The 18,994-nt window shown below is 35.8% G+C and overlaps 1 protein-coding gene across 1 annotated transcript in view; it reads right to left on the reverse strand.

The window, feature by feature from the left end:
- Nucleotides 1-18,994, reverse strand: part of IQCH (IQ motif containing H) — a 213,425-nt gene that overhangs the window by 121,864 nt on the left and 72,567 nt on the right. The window contains exon 6 of the mRNA XM_030875171.2: nt 14,739-14,867. Coding sequence (XP_030731031.1) covers nt 14,739-14,867 — 129 coding nt within the window. The remainder of the gene's footprint in view (nt 1-14,738; nt 14,868-18,994) is intronic.

An 18,994-nucleotide genomic window follows, 5' to 3' on the forward strand; every position in this document is an offset into this window, starting at 1 on the left:
GAGGGTTCCCTTTTCTCCACACCCTCTCCAGCATCTGTTGTTCGTAGATTTTCGAATGATACCCATTCTAACTGGTATGAGGTGATACCTCATTATAGTTTTGATTTGCATTTCTCTAATAATTAGTGATGTTGAGCAACTTTTCATGTGCTTCTTGGCCATCTGTATGTCTTCTTTGGAGAAATGTCTATTTAAGTCTTCTGCCCATTTTTGGATTGGGTTGTTTGTTTTTTTAATATTGAGCTGCATGAGCTGTTTATATATTTTGGAGATTACTCATTTGTCCATTGATTTGTTTGCAAATATTTTCTCCCATTCTGAGGATTATCTTTTTGTCTTGTTTGTAGTTTCCTTTGCTTTACAAAAGCTATTAAGTTTCATTAGGTCCCATTTGTTTGTTTTTATTTCCATTACTCTAGGAGGTGGATCAAAAAAGATCTTGCTGTGATTTATCTCAAAGAGTGTTCTTCCTATGTTTTCCTCTAAGAGTTTTATAGTGTCTGGCCTTACATTTAGGTCTTTAATCCATTTTGAGTTTATTTTTGTGTATGGTGTTACAGAGTGTTCTAATTTCATTCTTTTACATGTAGCTGTCCAGTTTTCCCAGAACCACTTATTGAAGAGACTGTCTTTTCTCCATTGTACATGCTTGCCTTCTTTCTCATAGATTAGTTGACCATAGGTGCGTGGGTTTATATCTGGGCTTTCTATCTTGTTCCATTGATCTATGTTTCTGTTTTTGTGCCAGTACCATATTGTCTTGATTACTGTAGCTTTGTAGTATAGTCTGAAGTCAGGGAGTCTTATTCCTCCAGCTCCATTTTTTTCCCCTCAAGACTGCTTTGGCTATTCGGGGTCTTTTGTGTCTCCATACAAATTTTAAGATTTTTTGTTCTAGTTCCGTAAAAAATGCCATTGGTATTTTGATAGGGATTGATTGAATCTGTAGATTGCTTTGGGTAGTATAGTCATTTTCACAATATTGATTCTTCCAATCCGAGAACATGCTATATCTCTCCATCTGTTGGTATCATCTTTAATTTCTTTCATCAGTGTCTTATAGTTTTCTGCATACAGGTCTTTTGTCTCCTTAGGTAGGTTTTTTTTGTGTGTGTGTGGTATGCGGGTCTCTCACTGTTGTGTCCTCTCCCATTGCGGAGCACAGGCTCCGGACGCACCGGCTCTGGACGCGCACGCTCAGCGGCCATGGCTCACGGATGCAGCCGCTCTGCGGCATGTGGGATCTTCCCGGACCGGGGCACGAACCCGTGTCCCCTGCATTGGCAGGCGGACTCTCAACCACTGCGCCACTAGGGATGCCCTCCTTAGGTAGGTTTATTCCTAGGTATTTTATTCTTTTTGTTGCAATGGTAAATGGGAGTGTTTCCTTAATTTCTCTTTCAGATTTTTCATCATTAGTGTGTAGGAATGCAAGAGATTTCTGTGCATTAATTTTGTATCCTGCAACTTTACCAAATTCATTGATTAGCTCTGGTAGTTTTCTGGTGGCATTTTTAGGATTCTCTATGTATAGTATCATGTCATCTGCAAACAGTGACAGTTTTACTTCTTCTTTTCCAATTTGTATTCCTTTTATTTCTTTTTCTTCTCTGATTGCCATGGCTAGGATTTCCAAAATTATTTTGAATAATAGTGGTGAGAGTGGACATCCTTGTTTGTTCCTGATCTAAGAGGAAATGCTTTCAGTTTTTCACCATTGAGAATGATGTTTGCTGTGGGTTTGTCATATATGGCATTTATTATGTTGAAGTAGGTTCCCTCTATGCCCCCTTTCTGGAGAGTTTTTATCATAAATTGGTTTTGAATTTTGTCAAAAGTTTTTCTGCATCTATTGAGATGATCGTATGGTTTTTATTATTTAAATTGTTAATATGGTGTATCACATTGATTGATTTGCGCATATTGAAGAATCCTTGCATCCCTGGGATAAATCCCACTTGATCAGGGTGTATGATCCTTTTAATGTGTTGTTGGATTCTGTTTCCTAGTATTTTGCTGAGGATTTTTGGATCTATATTCATCAATGGTATTCGTCTGTAATTTTCTTTTTTTGTAGTATCTTTGTCTGGTTTTGGTATCAGGGTGATGGTGGCCTCATAGAATGAGTTTGGGAGTGTTCCTTCCTCTGCAACTTTTTGGAAGAGTTTGAGAAGGATGGGTGTTAGCATTTCTCTAAATGTTTGATAGAATTCACCTGTGAAGCCATCTGGTCCTGCACTTTTGTTTGTTGGAAGATTTTAAATCACAGTTTCAATTTCATTACTTGTGATTGGTTTGTTCATATTTTCTATTTCTTCCTGGTTCAGTCTTGGAAGGTTATACCTGTCTAAGAAATTGTCCATTTCTTCAGGTTTGTCATTTTATTGGCATAGAGTTGCTTGTAGTAGTCTCTTAGGATGCTTTGTATTTCTGCACTGTCTGTTGTAACTTCTCCTTTTCCATTTCTAATTTTATTGATTTGAGTCCTCTCCCTCTTTTTCTTGATGAGTTTGGCTAAAGGTTTATCAATTTTGTTTATCTTCTCAAAGAACCAGCTTTTAGTTTTATTGATCTTTGCTATTGTTTTCTTTGATTCTATTTCAATTATTTCTGCTCTGATCTTTGTGATTTCTTTCCTTCTGCTAATTTTGGGTTTTGTTTGTTCTTCTTTCTCTATTTCCTTTAGGTGTAAGGTTAGATTGTTTATTTGAGATTTTTGTTGTTTCTTGACGTAGGCTTGTATGGCTATAAACTTCCCTCTTAGAGCTGCTTTTGCTGCATTCCATAGGTTTTGGATCATCGTGTTTTTGTTGTCATTTGTCTCTAGGTTTTTTTTTTTTTTTTAACAAATTTATTTCATTTATTTTTGGCTGTGTTGGGTCTTCGTTGCTGCACGCGGGCTTTCTCTAGTTGTGGTGCGCAGGCTTCTCATTGCGGTGGCTTCACTTGTTGCAGAGCATGGGCTCCAGGCGTGCGGGCTCAGTAGTTGTGGCTCTTGGGCTCTAGAGCACAGGCTCAGCAGTTGGGGTGCACGGCTTAGCTGCTCCGCGGCATGTGGGATCTTCCCGGACCAGGGCTCGAACCCGTGCCTCCTGCATTGGCAGGCGGACTCCCAACCACTGCGCCACCAGGGAAGCCCTTTTAATTTCCTTTTTGAGTTCTTCAGTGATCTCTTGGTTATTTAGTAGTGTATTATCTAGCTGCCATGTGTTTGTATTTTTAATGTTTTTTCCCTGTAACTGATTTCTAATCTCATAGTGTTGTGGTCAGAAAAGATGCTTGATATGATTTCAGTTTTCTTAAATTTACTGAAGTTTGATTTGTGACCCAAGATGTGATCTATCCTGGAGAATGTTCCATGTGCACTTGAGAAGAAAGTGTAATCTGCTGTTTTGGGATGGAATGTCCTATAAATATCAATTAAATCTTTCTGGTCTATTGTGTCATTTAAAGCTTGTGTTTCCTTATTAATTTTCTGTTTGGATGGTCTGTCCATTGATGTAAGTGAGGTGTTAAAGTCCCCCACTATTATTGTGTTACTGTCGATTTCCTCTTTTATAGCTGTTAGCAGTTGCCTTATGTATTGAGGTGCTCCTATGTTAGGTGCATATATATTTATAATTGTTATATCTTCTTCTTGGATTGATCCCTTGATCATTATGTAGTGTCCTTCCTTGTCTCTTGTAACATTCTTTATTTTAAAGTCTATCTTATCTGATATGAGTATTGCTGCTCCAGCTTTCTTCTGATTTCCATTTGCATGGAATATCTTTTTCCATCCCCTCACTTTCAGTCTGTATGTGTCCCTAGGTCTGAAGTGGGTCTCTTGTAGACAGCATATATATGGGTCTTGTTTTTGTATCCATTCAGCAAGCCTGTGTCTTTTGGTTGGAGCATTTAATCCAGTCACATATAAGATGATTATCGGTATGTATGTTCCTATTACCATTTTCTTAATTGTTATGGGTTTGTTTTTGTAGTTCCTTTTCTTCTCTTGTGTTTCCCACTTAGAGAAGTTCCTTTAGCATTTGTTGTAGAGCCAGTTTGGTGGTGCTGAATAATCTTAGCTTTTGCTTGTCTGTAAAGCTTTTGATTTCTCCGTCGAATCTGAATGAGATCCTTGCTGGGTACAGTAATCTTGATTGTAGGTTCTTCCCTTTCATCACTTTGAATGTGTCATGCCACTCCCTTCTGGCTTGTAGAGTTTCTGCTGAGAAATCAACTGTTAACCTTATGGGAGTTCCCTTGTATGTTATTTGTAGTTTTTCCCTTGTTGCTTTCAATAATTTGTCTTTGTCTTTAATTTTTGTCAATTTGATTACTATGTGTCTCGGCATATTTCTCCTTGGGTTTATCCTGTATGGGCCTGTCTGTGCTTCCTGGACTTGGGTGACTATTTCCTTACCCATGTTAGGGAATTTTTCGACTATAATCTCTTCAAATATTTTCTCAGGTCCTTTCTCTCTCTCTTCTCCTTCTGGGACCCCTATGATGTGAATGTTGTTGTGTTTAATGTTTTCCCAGAGGTCTCTTAGGCTGTCTTCATTTCTTTTCATTCTTTTTTCTTTATTCTGTTCTGCGGCAGTAAATTCCACCATTCTGTCCTCCAACTCACTTATCCGTTCTTCTGCCTCAGTTATTCTGCTATTGATTCCTTCTAGTGTATTTTTCACTTTAGTTTTTGTATTGTTCACTTCTGTTTGTTTGTTGTTTAATTCTTCTAGGTGTTTGTTCTTTACTTCTTCTAGGTTTTTGTTAAACATTTCTTGCATCTTCTTGATCTTTGCCTCCATTCTTTTTCCGAGGTCCTGGATCATCTTCAGTATCATTATTCTGAATCATATCATTATTCTGATAATCACATCATTATTCTGACAATGATAATCATATCATTATTCTGAATTCTTTTTCTGGAAGGCTGCCTATCTCCACTTCATTTAGTTGTTTTTCTGGAGTTTATCTTGTTCCTTCATCTGGTACATAGCCCTCTGTCTTTTCATCTTGTCTGTCTTTCTGTGAATGTGGTTTTTGTTCCACAGGCTGCAGGATTGTAGTTCTTCTTTCTTCTGTTGTCTGGTATTCGGCTTTTGGGAAGTCTGAGGTCTTCTGTAGCATTCAGTAGGTGTTCTGTAGGAGTTGTTCCACATGTAGATGTATTTTTGATGTATTTGTGGGGAAGAAGGTGATCTCCACATCTTACTCTTCCACCATCTTGAAGCTCTGTCGGGTTGCTTGTTTTCTTATTATTGAATTATGAGTGTTCTTTATATATTTTGGACAAAATATTCTTTATCAAGGATGTGTTTTGAAATTTTTACTCGCAATTTGTAACTTTTCTTTTCACCATCTTAACACTGTCTTTCAAAGAATAGAAGTTTTAAGTTTTGATTAAGGCCAAGATATTAGTTGTTTTACTCTTGTGGATTATGCTTTTGGTGTGGCATCTAAGAAATCTTTGCTTAACCCAAGAAAACAAATATTTTCCTCCTTTGTTTTCTTCTAAAAGTTTTATAGTTTTAGGCTTTACACTGACTTCTATGATACATTTTGAATAAATCTTTGTATATGGTGCAAGGTGTGGGTCAAGGTTCTGTATATAGCTATCTTCAATTATTCAAGCATCATTTATTGAAAAGACTGTCCTTTCTCCATTGAATTGCCTTTGCACTTTTGTCAAAAATCAGTGTATATGTGTGAACTCTCTATTCTGTTCCACTGACCTCTGTCTTTATCCTTTTCTGATACCACATTGTCCTGATAACTCTAGCTTTATACTAACTCAGATAACATGAATCCTCTGATGTTTTTCTTTTTCAGAATTGTTTTGGTTATTGTACCATCTTTACCTTTCCATACAAATTTTAGAATTGACTTGTTAATTTCTACCAAGAAAAGTCTACTGATCTTGATTTGGATTTCATTGAATTTATAGACAATTTTGGGAGAATTAACATCATAACAATATCAAGTCTTCTAACCAGTAAACATGGCTTACCTTTCCATTTATTTAGGTCTTCTTTGAATTTTTTTCATTAGCATTTTGGAGTTTTCAGCATACGGATCTTGTACATATTTTTTAGTTTCATACCTAAGTATTTCAATTTTTGGTGTTATTTTAATGGCATTGTTTTTAAAATTCAATTTCCAATTGTTCCTTTCTAGTATATAGAAATTCAATTAATTTTGCATATTAACCTTGTATCCTGAAACCATACTAACCTCTCTTATTCATTTTAGTGGCTTTGTGTGTGTGTGTGTGTGTGTTAGATTCTTTCAGATTTTCCATGTAGTAATCATTCTGTTTACAAAGAGATTATTTTATTTCTTCTCTTTCCATCTGCATGCCTTTGTTTTTCTTACCTCATTGCATTGGCTAGGACATTCAGTACAATGTTGAATAGATGTGGTGAGAGTGGATATTCTTGTATTATTCCTGATCTTAGGGAGAAAGCAGTTGGTTTTTCACCATTAAGTAAGATTTTAACTGTGATATCCTATATCAGTCTGAGGAATTCCTTACATTCCTAGTTTGCTTAAGGCTTTGAATTCAAATGGATGTCGAATTTTATTTTATTTTTATTTATTGTGGTGGTCATATGATTTTTCTTCTTCAGTCTATTGATATGATGACTTACATTGACTTTTTAAAAACTATACCATCTCTTTTGTTTATTTCTTTTTTTCTTTTATTTAAACATCTTTATTGGAATCTAATTGCTTTTCAATGTTATATTAGTTTCTGCTGTATAATAAAGTGAATCAGCTATATGTATACATATAACCCCATATCCCCTCCCTCTTTTGCTCCCTACCACCCTCCCTATTTCACTCATCTAGGTGGTCACAAAGCACCAAGCTGATCTCCCTGTGATATGAAGCTGCTTCCCACTAACTATCTATTTTACATTTGGTAGTGTATATATGTCCATGTCACTCTCTCACTTCATCCCACCTTACCCTTCCCCCTCCCTGTGTCCTCAAGTCCATTCTCGATGTCTTTATTCCTGTCCTGCCCCTAGGTTCTTCAGAGCCATCTTTTTTTTTCTAGATTCCATATATATGTGTTAGCATACAGTATTTGTTTTTCTCTTTCTGACTTACTTACATTGACTTTTAAGTGTTGAGAAAGTCCTGCATTCCTGGGATAAACCCTACATGGTCATGATGTATTATCCTTGGTTAAGGTAGGGTTTGCCAGGATTCTCCTCTGTAAATTTAAAATTTTTCCCCTTTCCATACCCTATTATTTGGATATGAGTCATTAAGTCCAGCCCACATTCAAAGGAGGGAGAATTAAGCTCCACCTCTTGGAGGGAGGAATAACTACTTATATTATTTGGAATTCTTCTGTAAGTAAGATTTATCACTTCTCCCCTCCTTCTATTTTAACTTCTCTATGTCTCTGTATTTAAAGTTAGTTTCTTGTAGACCACATATAGTTGAGTCTTTTTTATTTATCCAATCTGACAATCTGTGTCTTTTAACTGGTGTGTTTAGGCCATTCACATTTAATATACAAAGAGTCTTCACTTTGTACCATTCCAATAGGCACAAATTTGGTACCACAGTTTCGTTAAATAATACCAGTCCCCCAACAGCAGGGTTCAAATTTCAGTTACTATGGTATAGTAACTGTCAGTAATGGCATAAAGCACAAACTTTGCTGCTAGATCTTTGTTCCACAAATCATTATGTAAGTGAAAGGTGCATATCATGATCAGTGATTGGCCACTGTGTATCTGCTTTTGGGTTCACACACAGACTGCAAAGAATGTAGTGGTATTGCCTTCTTTTCTCTCAATGATAAATCCACATGATTTTTTACAAAAATTGATAATTGAAAGATAGAATCAGTTAACAAAGCTGAAAGTTCAGCAAAATACCCTGAAAACTGATAGTGCTGTAAGTGAAATAAAAATTGATTATAAGTAGAATTCTAGAAGAAATAGCTGACTATTGGAATGTTGATATTGCCACCATTCGCAAGACTCTGGTAATGCAACCAGAGGAACTTTAAGGTTAACTTATTGACAAAAATGAGAAAAGTGGTTGTGATGAAAGGGTGAACATGTTCCAGAGGACGTGATGCCAGAAAAAAAAAATCACATTAAAGAAACCCAGAAGTATTTCATAATATTGAAAGTACAAAGGATAAAATGTTGGAAACTGGGCATACAGTCAGTGTACAAATATACCTATTGATTTAAATTTTATTTAGCTCTCAATTACTGGAATACATTAAACTTTAATACTTAAAGTCAAGTATTCCATAGTCCAAATCTGGCCTGTAGCCTGTTTTTCTATGGTCCTCAAGCTAAGAAAGGTTTTTACAATTTTTAAGGCTTGCAAAAACAAAACAAAACAAAATAAAAAGAATATATACAGAGATTATATGTGGCATGCAGTGCTTATAATATTTTCTATCTGACCCTTTACATAAAGAGTTTGTTCACCCTTGCTTAAAACTGATTCTTACTTTTTAGTGCACTTCTTACTTTTGGTGATAAATACATTTCCTTCTGTAAAGAGTAAATTTAAAATATGTGTGATATTAAGAAAAAACTGACAAAAATTAAAAGGAAATAGACAAATTTACAATCATAATTTGAGACTTTAACATACCTCTCTTAGCAGTGGATGGAATAAATGGGCAAAAAAATTAATAGAGACATAAATTTGAATAACATGATTAAGTTGACTTAACTGAATATATTCATAACACTGCACTTAATAAATGCAGAATATGTGCTCATCCAAGTTGATCATATGCAAAGACCAAGAAGCAAGTCAGATTTCAAATAACTGAAAGCATACATAGTATGTCCTCTAAACAATGGAGTTAGGCTGCAAATCAATAGCAAAAAGGATACGTAGAAAGTACTCAAATTTGTATACTTCTAAATATTCCATGGGTTGAAGAAGAAATCGCAATGGAAATTAGAAAATGTTTTGAATTAAATGGTAATGAAAATATGACATAACAAACTTAGGGAATTTGGCTAAATAGTGCTTTGTGTGAAATTTATAACCTTCTGTTTATATATCAGAAACAAGTAACAGTTGAAATTAATGAGCTAAGGGTGTGTACCAATAAGTTAAGAAAACAAGAAAATTAAACCTCGAAAAAGTAAACAGAAGGAAGAAATAATAAAGGTAAGAGCAGATACCAATAAAATAGAAAGCAAATATCTAGTAGAAAGAATCAGTAAGGTCAAAATTTGGTTGTTTGAAAATAATAATAAAATGGATAAACTCCTAGAGAGACCAATCAAGGAAAAAACAGAAAGGCGTAAATAACCAACATCAGGAATGAAAATGTACATCACCACAGGTTTTACAGATGTTACAAAAATAATTAGAGGATATTATAAACAACCTTATTCCGATAAATTTGAAGGTTTAAATAAAATGGACAAATTTCTTAGACAAAGTTAATTTACTGAACTGAAACAGACAAAAGAGATAATCAAAATAGTCCTATACCTGTTAAAGAAATTAAACCTACAATTATAAACCTACTCCCAAAGAAAACTACAAATTCAAATGGCTTCACTGGTAAATTCTTCCAAACTTATTTCTTTAAGAAAGAAATATTACCAATTTTATCCAAATGCTTCCAGAGAATATAAAAAGAGATGGTACTCACTCACTGAAGGCAAAACTAACCTGGATACTAAAACCTAAGGAAAATATAGGAAAGGGAAAATTTAGGACAGCCTCATGCATCAACAACAATAGTAAACAAAATATTAGCAAATGAAATCTAGCAATACATAAACAGGACGATATATCATAGCTAATTTGGCTTATTCCTCAGATGCATAGGGAATTAATAGGGGTGTCAGAGGAAATAGATAAAACAGATTAAATAAGAACCAGAGTCTTATAACATAATACCCACAATGTCAAAGTTTCTAAAATCACTCACCATACCAAGAACCAGGAAGATGTTAAACTGAATAATAAAACAAGGAATAGATACCAGCACTGAGATGACAGAGATCTTAGAATTTACCTGACAAAAGTTTTAAAGCAGCCATCATAAAAATGTTCCCAAGCAATTACAGAAACACTTGAAACAAATGAAAAAATATAAAAACTCAGCAAAGAAATAGAAAGATTCCACAAAGAAATAGAATATATAAAGAGGAACCAAGTTGAATTTTTAAATTGTGTTAAAATACACATAACAGGGACTTCCCTAGTGGTGCAGTGGTTAAACTCATGCTCCCAATGCAGGGGGCCTGGCTTCCACCCTGGTCAGGGAACCAGATCCCACATGCGTGCTGCAACTAAGAGTTTGCATGCCACAACTAAGGAGCCCACCTGCCTCAACTGAGCCCATGTACCACAACTGAGGAGCTGGCAAGCTGCAACTAAGGAGCACGCCTGCTGCAACTAAGACCCGGCGCAACCAAATAAATAAATAAATTAATTAAATATTTTTAAAAATACATGTAACAGGGAATTCTCTGGTGGTGCAGTGGTTAGGACTCAGCAGTTTCATTGCTGTGGTCTGAGTTCAATCCCAGGTTGGGGGACTAAGATCCCACAGGCTGCGTGGTGTGGCAAAAAACAAACAAAGAAACAACAAAAAAAACCCCACAATACATTTACCATCTTAACCATTTTTAAGTGTATATTTTTTAACAAATTGAAATTTTGGAACAGAAAACTATGGTCATCTAAATACAAATTCAGTGGATGGCTCAACAACAGAATGTAGGAGGCAGGGGAATCAGTGAGCTAGAACAGCGATCCCCAACCTTTTGGGCACCAGGGACCGGTTTGGTGGAAGACAGTTTTTGCACAGATGGGGTGGGGGGATGCTTCAGGTGGTAATGAGAGTGATGGGGAGGGATGGGGAGCGGCAGACAGAGCTTCGCTTGCTCGCTCACCCGCCAGTCTCCTCCTGCTGTGCAGCCTGGTTCCTAACTGGCCACGGACCGGAAATGGACTCGTACCGGTCTGCAGCCTGGGGGCTGGGGACCCCTGAACTAGAAGACAGAAAAATAGAAATTACCCAGTCTGATCAATGGAGAGAAAATAGACTAGGGGAAAGAGATTAACAGAGCCTCAAGGACCTGTGGGATTGTAGCAAGAGATCTAACATTTGTATCATTGTAGCCCAGAAGGAGAAACAATAGAGGGCAAAGCTGAAAAAAGTACTCAAAGAAATACTGGCTGAAACTTCCAAAATTTGGCAAAATATATAAACCTACAGCTTCAAGATGAGCCAAACCCAAACAGGATCAAACCAAAGAAATCCACACTAAGACAGTCAGACTTCTAAAAACTAAAGACAGAGAAAAATCTTGAAAGCAGGAAGAGAAAAACAACACCTTACCTACATGAGGAAAAAATTCAAAAGACAGTGGATTTCTCATCAGAAACCATGGAGAAGAAAAGAAAGTGGCACAGTTTTTTTTTTAAGTGCTGAAAGAAAAGCACTGTCAACCCAGAATCTTATATCTAGTGAAGATATCCTTTAGGAATAAAGGAGAAATCAAGACATTCTAAGCTGAAGAAAAATTAAGATAATTTAGGGTCACTAGTATAATGACCCTAAGCAATGGCTAAAGAAAATTCTCTCAATTGAAGCGAAATGATAAAAGAAGGAATCTTGGCACATCAGAAAAGAAGAAAGAACGTGGTAAAACAAAAATATGGGTAAAAACAATAGACTTCCTTTTTCCTCTTGAGTTTTCTAAATTATATATGATGTTTGAAACAAAAATTATAACACTGTCTGATGTGGCTCTAAGTGTATGTAGAGGAAATAAGCATGCAACTACCATGAGATCCAGCAATTATGCTCTGGGCATTTATCTTAAAGAAATGAAAACATATGTTCATACAAAAACCTGTACACAAATGTTTATAGCAACTTTATTCATAGTAGCCAAAAACCGGAAACAACCCATACATCCTTCAGCTGGTGAATGGTTTAACAACTGTGGTACACTCATACTGTGGATTACTAGTCAGCAGTAAAAAGGTATAAACTACTGATATAAGCAACAACCTGGATAAAATCTCCAGAGAATTATGCTGAGTGAAAAAAAAAAATCCCAAAATGTTACACATCGTATGAGTCCATTTATCTAACATATTTGAAATGATAAAATTATAGAAATGGAGAACAGATTAGTGGTTGCCAGGGTTTAAAGCGGTGTGGGGTGAGAGGGGAGCGGCTGTGGCTATAAAAAGACAACATGAGGAATCCTTGTGGTGAAAATGTTCAATATCTTGGCTGAATCAATATTTCAGTCGTCATATTGTACTATAGTTTGGCAATATATTATTATTGGGAAAAATTGAGTTAAGAGTACAAAGGAGCTCGTTGTATTATTTCTTACAACTGCATGTGAATCTACAATTATCTCAAAATCAAAAGTTTAGGTAAAAACAAAGACACCAGTAGGAGGGTGAAATACCAAGCCATAGAATAAAAAAATTATTTGTAATACATATAACTCATAAAAAATTAGTACCCAGAATACATACATAATTCCTATAAATAACTAAGAAAAAGAAAGACAACCCATTTTAAAAAAAAAAGAAATGTTAAAGTTTCTAAATCACTTTACAAAAGAAGATATTCAAATGACCAATACACATATCAAAACAACTGCTCAACTTTATGGGTGATCAGGGAAATAGAAATTAAACCCACAAAGAGCTACCACAACAGAGTCTTCAGGATGGCAAAACAAACAAACAAAAGGAAATATCAAGTGTTGACAAAGATATATATGATCTGGAATGCTCATACATTGCTAGTAGGAAAATAATTCAGTATAAACACCTTGGAAAAGTGTTTGGCATTATCTACTAAAACTGAGTGTATATTTACCCTGTGACTCAGCAATTCTTCTTTTTGATATGTATCCAACAGCGACGCATACATATTTACATGAAAAGACATGTACAAGAATGTTCATAATGGTATTACTCATAATAGCTCTATGGTATAAACCACTGAAATTCCCATCAACAGTAGAATGGATACAAAATTGGGTATTTTCATACATACATTCATACATATTTATCCCTGATGCCTCTCTTTCCCTCACTCCTATCCATCAGCCAGTCCTCATGGCTCCACCTCCAAAACACAACCTGAATTTGTTCACTTCTCCTCATATCCATTGATACCATCCTCCTCAAATCCACCGTCATTTCTCACCTGGTTTACCAATATAGCCTTTTAACTAGTCTTCTTGGTTCTACTCATGCTCCCCTATGATTCATTATCTGTAAAGCAGTCAGAATGGTCTTATTAAAATGTAAATCAGATCACCTCATCCTCCTGATTAAACTTTTCAGTGAGTTCTCATTGTAATTAGGATTAAATCCACTCCAAATCATGGTTTGAAAGGCTGCCATACTGGTTCTGCTATAGTCTAAGGCATTTAAAAAGAAGATCCTAAGATATACTGAGTGGCTTAAACAAATTAAGAGTTTATTTCTCTCTCACACAAGGGTTGAAAGGAAGATAGTCCCAGATTGTCAGGGCATCTCTGCCAGACTCAACCTGGAGTTCCATCTTTGGCTCCAAAGTGCTTGCTCATCACATCTGCATCCCAGCTAGCCAGAGATGAAAAATGAGAAGGGGAAGCCATGCCCAGAAGTTTCCCTTTCCACTTCTGCTTACATCCTCATTGTCTAGAACCTGGGCACATGGCACACCACACTGAAAGGAAGACTAGGAGATGTTGTTTTTGGCCAAGCTGACATGTGCCCACCCATGATTCTATTACTGTGGAAGTAGGGGAGAATGAACATTGAGGACAACTCATAGTCCTGCTCTACCCTACATCACTTCAGTCTTCTCTACCTCTCCAGCCTTATCTCTTCCCTCTCTCTTGGCCCTCTAGCCACACTAGCTTTCTTGCTCATTCCCTTCTTAGTCCCCCAGGCCATTGTGCCTGTTCTGTCCTACATCTGAAATACTGTTCCCTAGATCTTTACATGACTGGCTCCTTCTTGTCATTTGGATCTCAACATCTTCCAAGACACATTCCCTGACCCTTCCCTCCCAAGCAAAGCAATCACTTCCTTTTATCACTCTGTAGTCCATGTTGTTCTATTTTATTTCTAACACTTATCCCTAGCTTAAATTCTCATTTACTTATCTGCTAGACTATAAGCACCATGAGAGTAGAAATGTTGTCTGACTTATTCTCTGTCAGATCCCCAGCTACCTTGGATAAAGCAAGCATTCAACAAATATTTGTTGAACAGAAGGATTAATTTAGCCAAAACCCCTCATTTTATAACTGGTAAAGCTGAGGCCCAGAGAAAGTAAATGGCTTGTGTGAGGTTCTGCAACTAGTTAATAGATTCCCAGGTCACTGCTTTTCTCCTATTTCATCCAGCCTCCTCTTTGAAGTCTTCTATTATCTCACCTCTCAGCAATCATTCCTCTGAACACCTATAGTACTAGGCTTTAACATACATTTGGTTTTCAGTCTATAATACTTTGTATTGTTATTTGTTTTTATTATATTTGTCTTATTTTCCCAACCAAGCTGCAAATCCCTTGAAAATACCAACTTTCTAACACATAGAGAACACAGGCCCTGAGTAGGTATTTCACAAAGGGACTAAAGTTACTTTATTCAGTAAAGTGAAACTCAGATTCATTACAAGTTTCCTCTGTCCTATTATTGAAGATAAAAGATTTTGGTAATTTCTGTGTATCCCCAACTAACATACAGGCAGGACTGTCTTACCGGTAGTCAAAATCTTACGTGCTTCATCAAAACTACGCAGAGGAGCCGCTCTGGGTGTAATGGGTGGATTCTGAAAGGTAATTCTTGCTGTTGGTGGAATCAATCCTTGTTCTCTCATACTTAAAATACCTAAAAAGGAAGGTTAGAAGAATATGAGTTTAACTTCAAGCATTTCCACAAAGTCTGAACTCTATAAATTTCACAAGTGTAACTTACTCTATTCATTAGTTTATTTGTGAGACTACATTTAGTGCCTTAATCATCTGCAAGAAAAAAGCCATAGTACTGTTCATTTAAGCCTAATCTAACCCAAGAAAAATGGCATTTCTAATAATGGTATTATGAAATAAACTTGTACTGTGATAATTTCATTTTAAGGTAGAAATACAATTCCAATGCAAACAGAAACTTCTTTATACTTAATGACATTTTCAATTATTGATAATATTGGTATTCTTTTTAAAATACAGAGAAATCAGGTACACAGTCAATAACTAAGGAGACCTTTGGTTCTGAAAGAAAGAAAATCTGTGTGCTTGAAATCATGCTCCTGTTGTTACGAGTCATATTTTATTTTTTAAAAAGAGTTATTTTTAGACATTTCTCATATTACCAGATGATGTGAATGCCCAAGTAGGTTGTTTTAGTGTTACTGGGCAACATGGTTAGTATTAATGTGACTAATTTACAATTCCTAGAACTCATACTGTGTCATACTGTGTCAATATGACTGGTGCCAAGGTTTTTTAAGGACAGGAGACATTGTTTTAAAAAAATGAGTAAATCAATGAGTAAATGAATAATTGAGCAAAACCTGCTGTGAGGGGTGAAACTCACATTTAAGGTGGATCTATGGTATTGAAGCCAGAAACCCAGAAACTCTGGGAGTACTTGACATAGACATGTGATAGGGCTTCAGCTTCTTGTTGCTCTCAGCTAATAGGAAGAAAAATAAAGAACTCTGGCTCTCAATGAAATCCAAGTAAAAAACTGTGTCCTAAGCTGGACTAGGTTGAAGAAGTTGGCACACATCCTAAGAGGGATAAATATTGTTTTCATTTGCTTTATTATCTCTAAGGACTATATTATGTCACATTCAGGAAATTAAAGTCTAGGGTTATAGGAATTCAGAAGAATGATCGCTGAGGGATGGGAGAGCTGAAGAAGACTTCACTACGAACAATGATTCCAAAACAATGACGGTAAATGATTCTAAAACAATGATTCCAAAGAGAAGTCTTCAGTTTACTTACTGCAGGATTATCTGGGGCAAGAATTTATTATTAAAAACGGAGATTCCTGGGCCCCATCCCAGACCTGTCCAAATTTCTGAGGCCCCTGGGAATCTGCATTATGGAAGCCTCCAGGAGATGTTTATGTGCATTGAAGTTTGAGAATCACTAGAATTGGGGCCAGTGATCTACATTTTAAATAAGCACTCCAGGTCAATCTTTTGCACTGTTAAAACTTAAGAACTACTGATCCCAAGTACAACTCTTCAAGCCCTTTTCAAAATTAGTACTCCAGGTTTTAATTGTTATAACACCAGAATTTAACTACATTAAAATATGAAGACTAATTCTCTGTCCTCACAAATATTTTCCACCTATAAATATCATATCCCATGTCCAAGAACTGTGCCTACTTTGCAGATGTGGAAAACAGAGCTGCTTCTAATTCAGTGTATTTTCATTACTAGAATGAGTTTCATTCTCTGAGAATCCCAAAGAATATGAGCATGATTTTAACCCTTGCTTTAGTACTAGGTGAAGCAATTCACTTAATTTTAGACAAACACACATGTGCATTTACCATCGAAAGGAAAAAGTTATGATTTTGGAATAAGCAAAAGAGATTACTGGTTATCTTTTCATCAGAATGCTGGAAACTCTGGAGATTATCTGACCCTATAATCACCTTTGTTTTTGATTAATCTCTTTTACAATTCTGTAGAGATTAAGGTTAGTTTATAGAAAACCAAGAGCAGTGCAAATAATTCTTGTTTATACATATGCAAATAAATTTTGTCACATGGAGGGACAGTACTTTCCCCACCCCCCAAAATTCAGTTCTGCATGCATCTGCAAATTTATTTCCAAATTTTTGGTTTGTAAATTTGTCTGCTGTTTGAATTCTTCTTTGAATCAATTGTAACATTTTACTGGTTCCCTCATTTAATTAATGAGTTAAACAGAATCTTTGATGTGTTCATTTTATAGTTGTATAAGAGTCATGGTTTTACTTTCAAAAATATATATCCTTTAACAATTTTGGAGATCCCACCAAGATGAGCAAAAGATTCACCTGAAATTGCCAGAAAAGGTACATATCACAGGGAACCAAGCCAGGCACTTATTTTCTTGGCACCCATAGGTGAATTCAAAGTGGCAATAGAACATTGCTGACTCTTATTTCTCTAATTTTGATATTACTCCATATTAATGGCTGATAAGTTAGTCCTTGTTGGTGGCTACGACTGAGATTTTGTAAATGGATCTTACAGAGATCTATTCCCTATCGAGTGAGAGACAATAGAGAATATGGTTTGTAGACTTCTGTTTGTCTATGTGTGTATTTTGAGCTCAATTCAACTAGGAATTTCATACCCACAAGGAAGGAGACTAACTTTTTGCTATCTGGACCATTACATTTTTGTGTTTCTGTGTTTATTTTTCGTTTGTGGCTGAAATTGTAGGATTGAAGCTATAAACTCTCTCTGATCTGTAATTCAGAAAGCCCTTTATTTCTCATTGTGAACGTAGAATGTTTTCCTGTCTCCAGATGGTATTAATAAATTAGATTGTAAAGTCTCAAATTAAAGGAGCTGTGTTCTGATTGACTTACAGAGAGAAATGAGCACTTACAGGAATTGAATATTCCTAAAATTCCCAGAAAATAAGGAAATTGAACTTCTACTACTTTAGATGAGCTCCCTCTCACCTCGCGAATTCAGAAACTCTGACTGAGCCTCCTTACTTTTCATGGCAATATGGGTTATTTGCATAGTTTCAATAAGAAACTTTTCTTCTTTTATTAAGATATAATTGAAAAAACTGCTTATGCAACCAAGAACTTGCCTGGAATTTCATATTTAAGAATGATGTTATTAGTCAGGTATAATAAGTTACATTTAAAGAACTAAGCTTGACTTTATGGAACCAAATGCTTCCAAAGCCCTCCCAGAAAAACTGGCCTGATACATGGCTTACAGGACTTCCATCCTTACAGGTGGAAAGGAATGTCGTTTCCCAACAGGTCCAAGAAGCTTAGGATATTTGGAGCATCTCTAGAGGAGAGGAATGTACCCAAATTTATAGGTTCTGTAGTTGAAATATGGTAGACAGAGTTTCTTGGGCTTGATTTTCTAACCTCAGTATAACAAGTAATAGAGGATTTAAAAACTTCAATCTGAGATTCCTTATGAAAACTTCCAACAGAGCAAACTTAAGATGGCCTATGTGGTGATTAACATTCTTGCTGCACCTATGTAAATTATCAGGCCAAACCTAATGAGACCAGCCTTATTTTGTGAATAATTTTTTTAGATCATTTTCTATCAAAAATGGGGGAAGATTATAGGAAAATTTTTTTTATGTTTTAGAATAAGCAAAAGAGATTACTGGATACCTTTTCAATGGAATGCATTCAGGAACTATCTGAACCTAGTCTTTGACTAGGCTATTTTACAATTCTGTAGAGATTAAAGTTAACTTGTGGGGAAAAAACTGATAATAATGCAAATAATTCATATCTATAGACATGAAAAAAAATTCTGTCTGGTGAAGGGACATTCCTTCTTTCCATAGAAATGTCAATTTTCCATCTATTTGCAAATTTATTTCAATTTTCCTGATCTACAAAGATATGTTCTTTGGATTCTCCTTCAGACCAGTTGTGACAGCTTACAAATTCTCTCCTTTAACTGATGAGTTAAGTAAATAAAATCTTTGACACGTGTTCATTTGTAAGAGAGTCAGGATTTTACCTGTTTTTGAAAATCATCCCTTAACACCTTTGTCTCATTTCATTTTCAAACCTCTCTCACTTTCCTGTTGACTAGATTAGGAATTAGAAATTCATTCATTGTGTCAGTCATTCAACCAATATTTAAGCGCCTGTTATAATATCCCCACTCAGGAAATATTCTGGAGAGTGGGGATTCAATGGTGAACCAGACAGACCTCATGGAGCCTTTAGGGGTGGAGAAGACATTAAATAAATTCACAAATAAATATACAATTACAAACTGTGATCAT

This window comes from Globicephala melas, chromosome 2, assembly GCF_963455315.2.
Source record: "Globicephala melas chromosome 2, mGloMel1.2, whole genome shotgun sequence".
In the NCBI taxonomy this organism is placed as follows: domain Eukaryota; kingdom Metazoa; phylum Chordata; class Mammalia; order Artiodactyla; family Delphinidae; genus Globicephala; species Globicephala melas.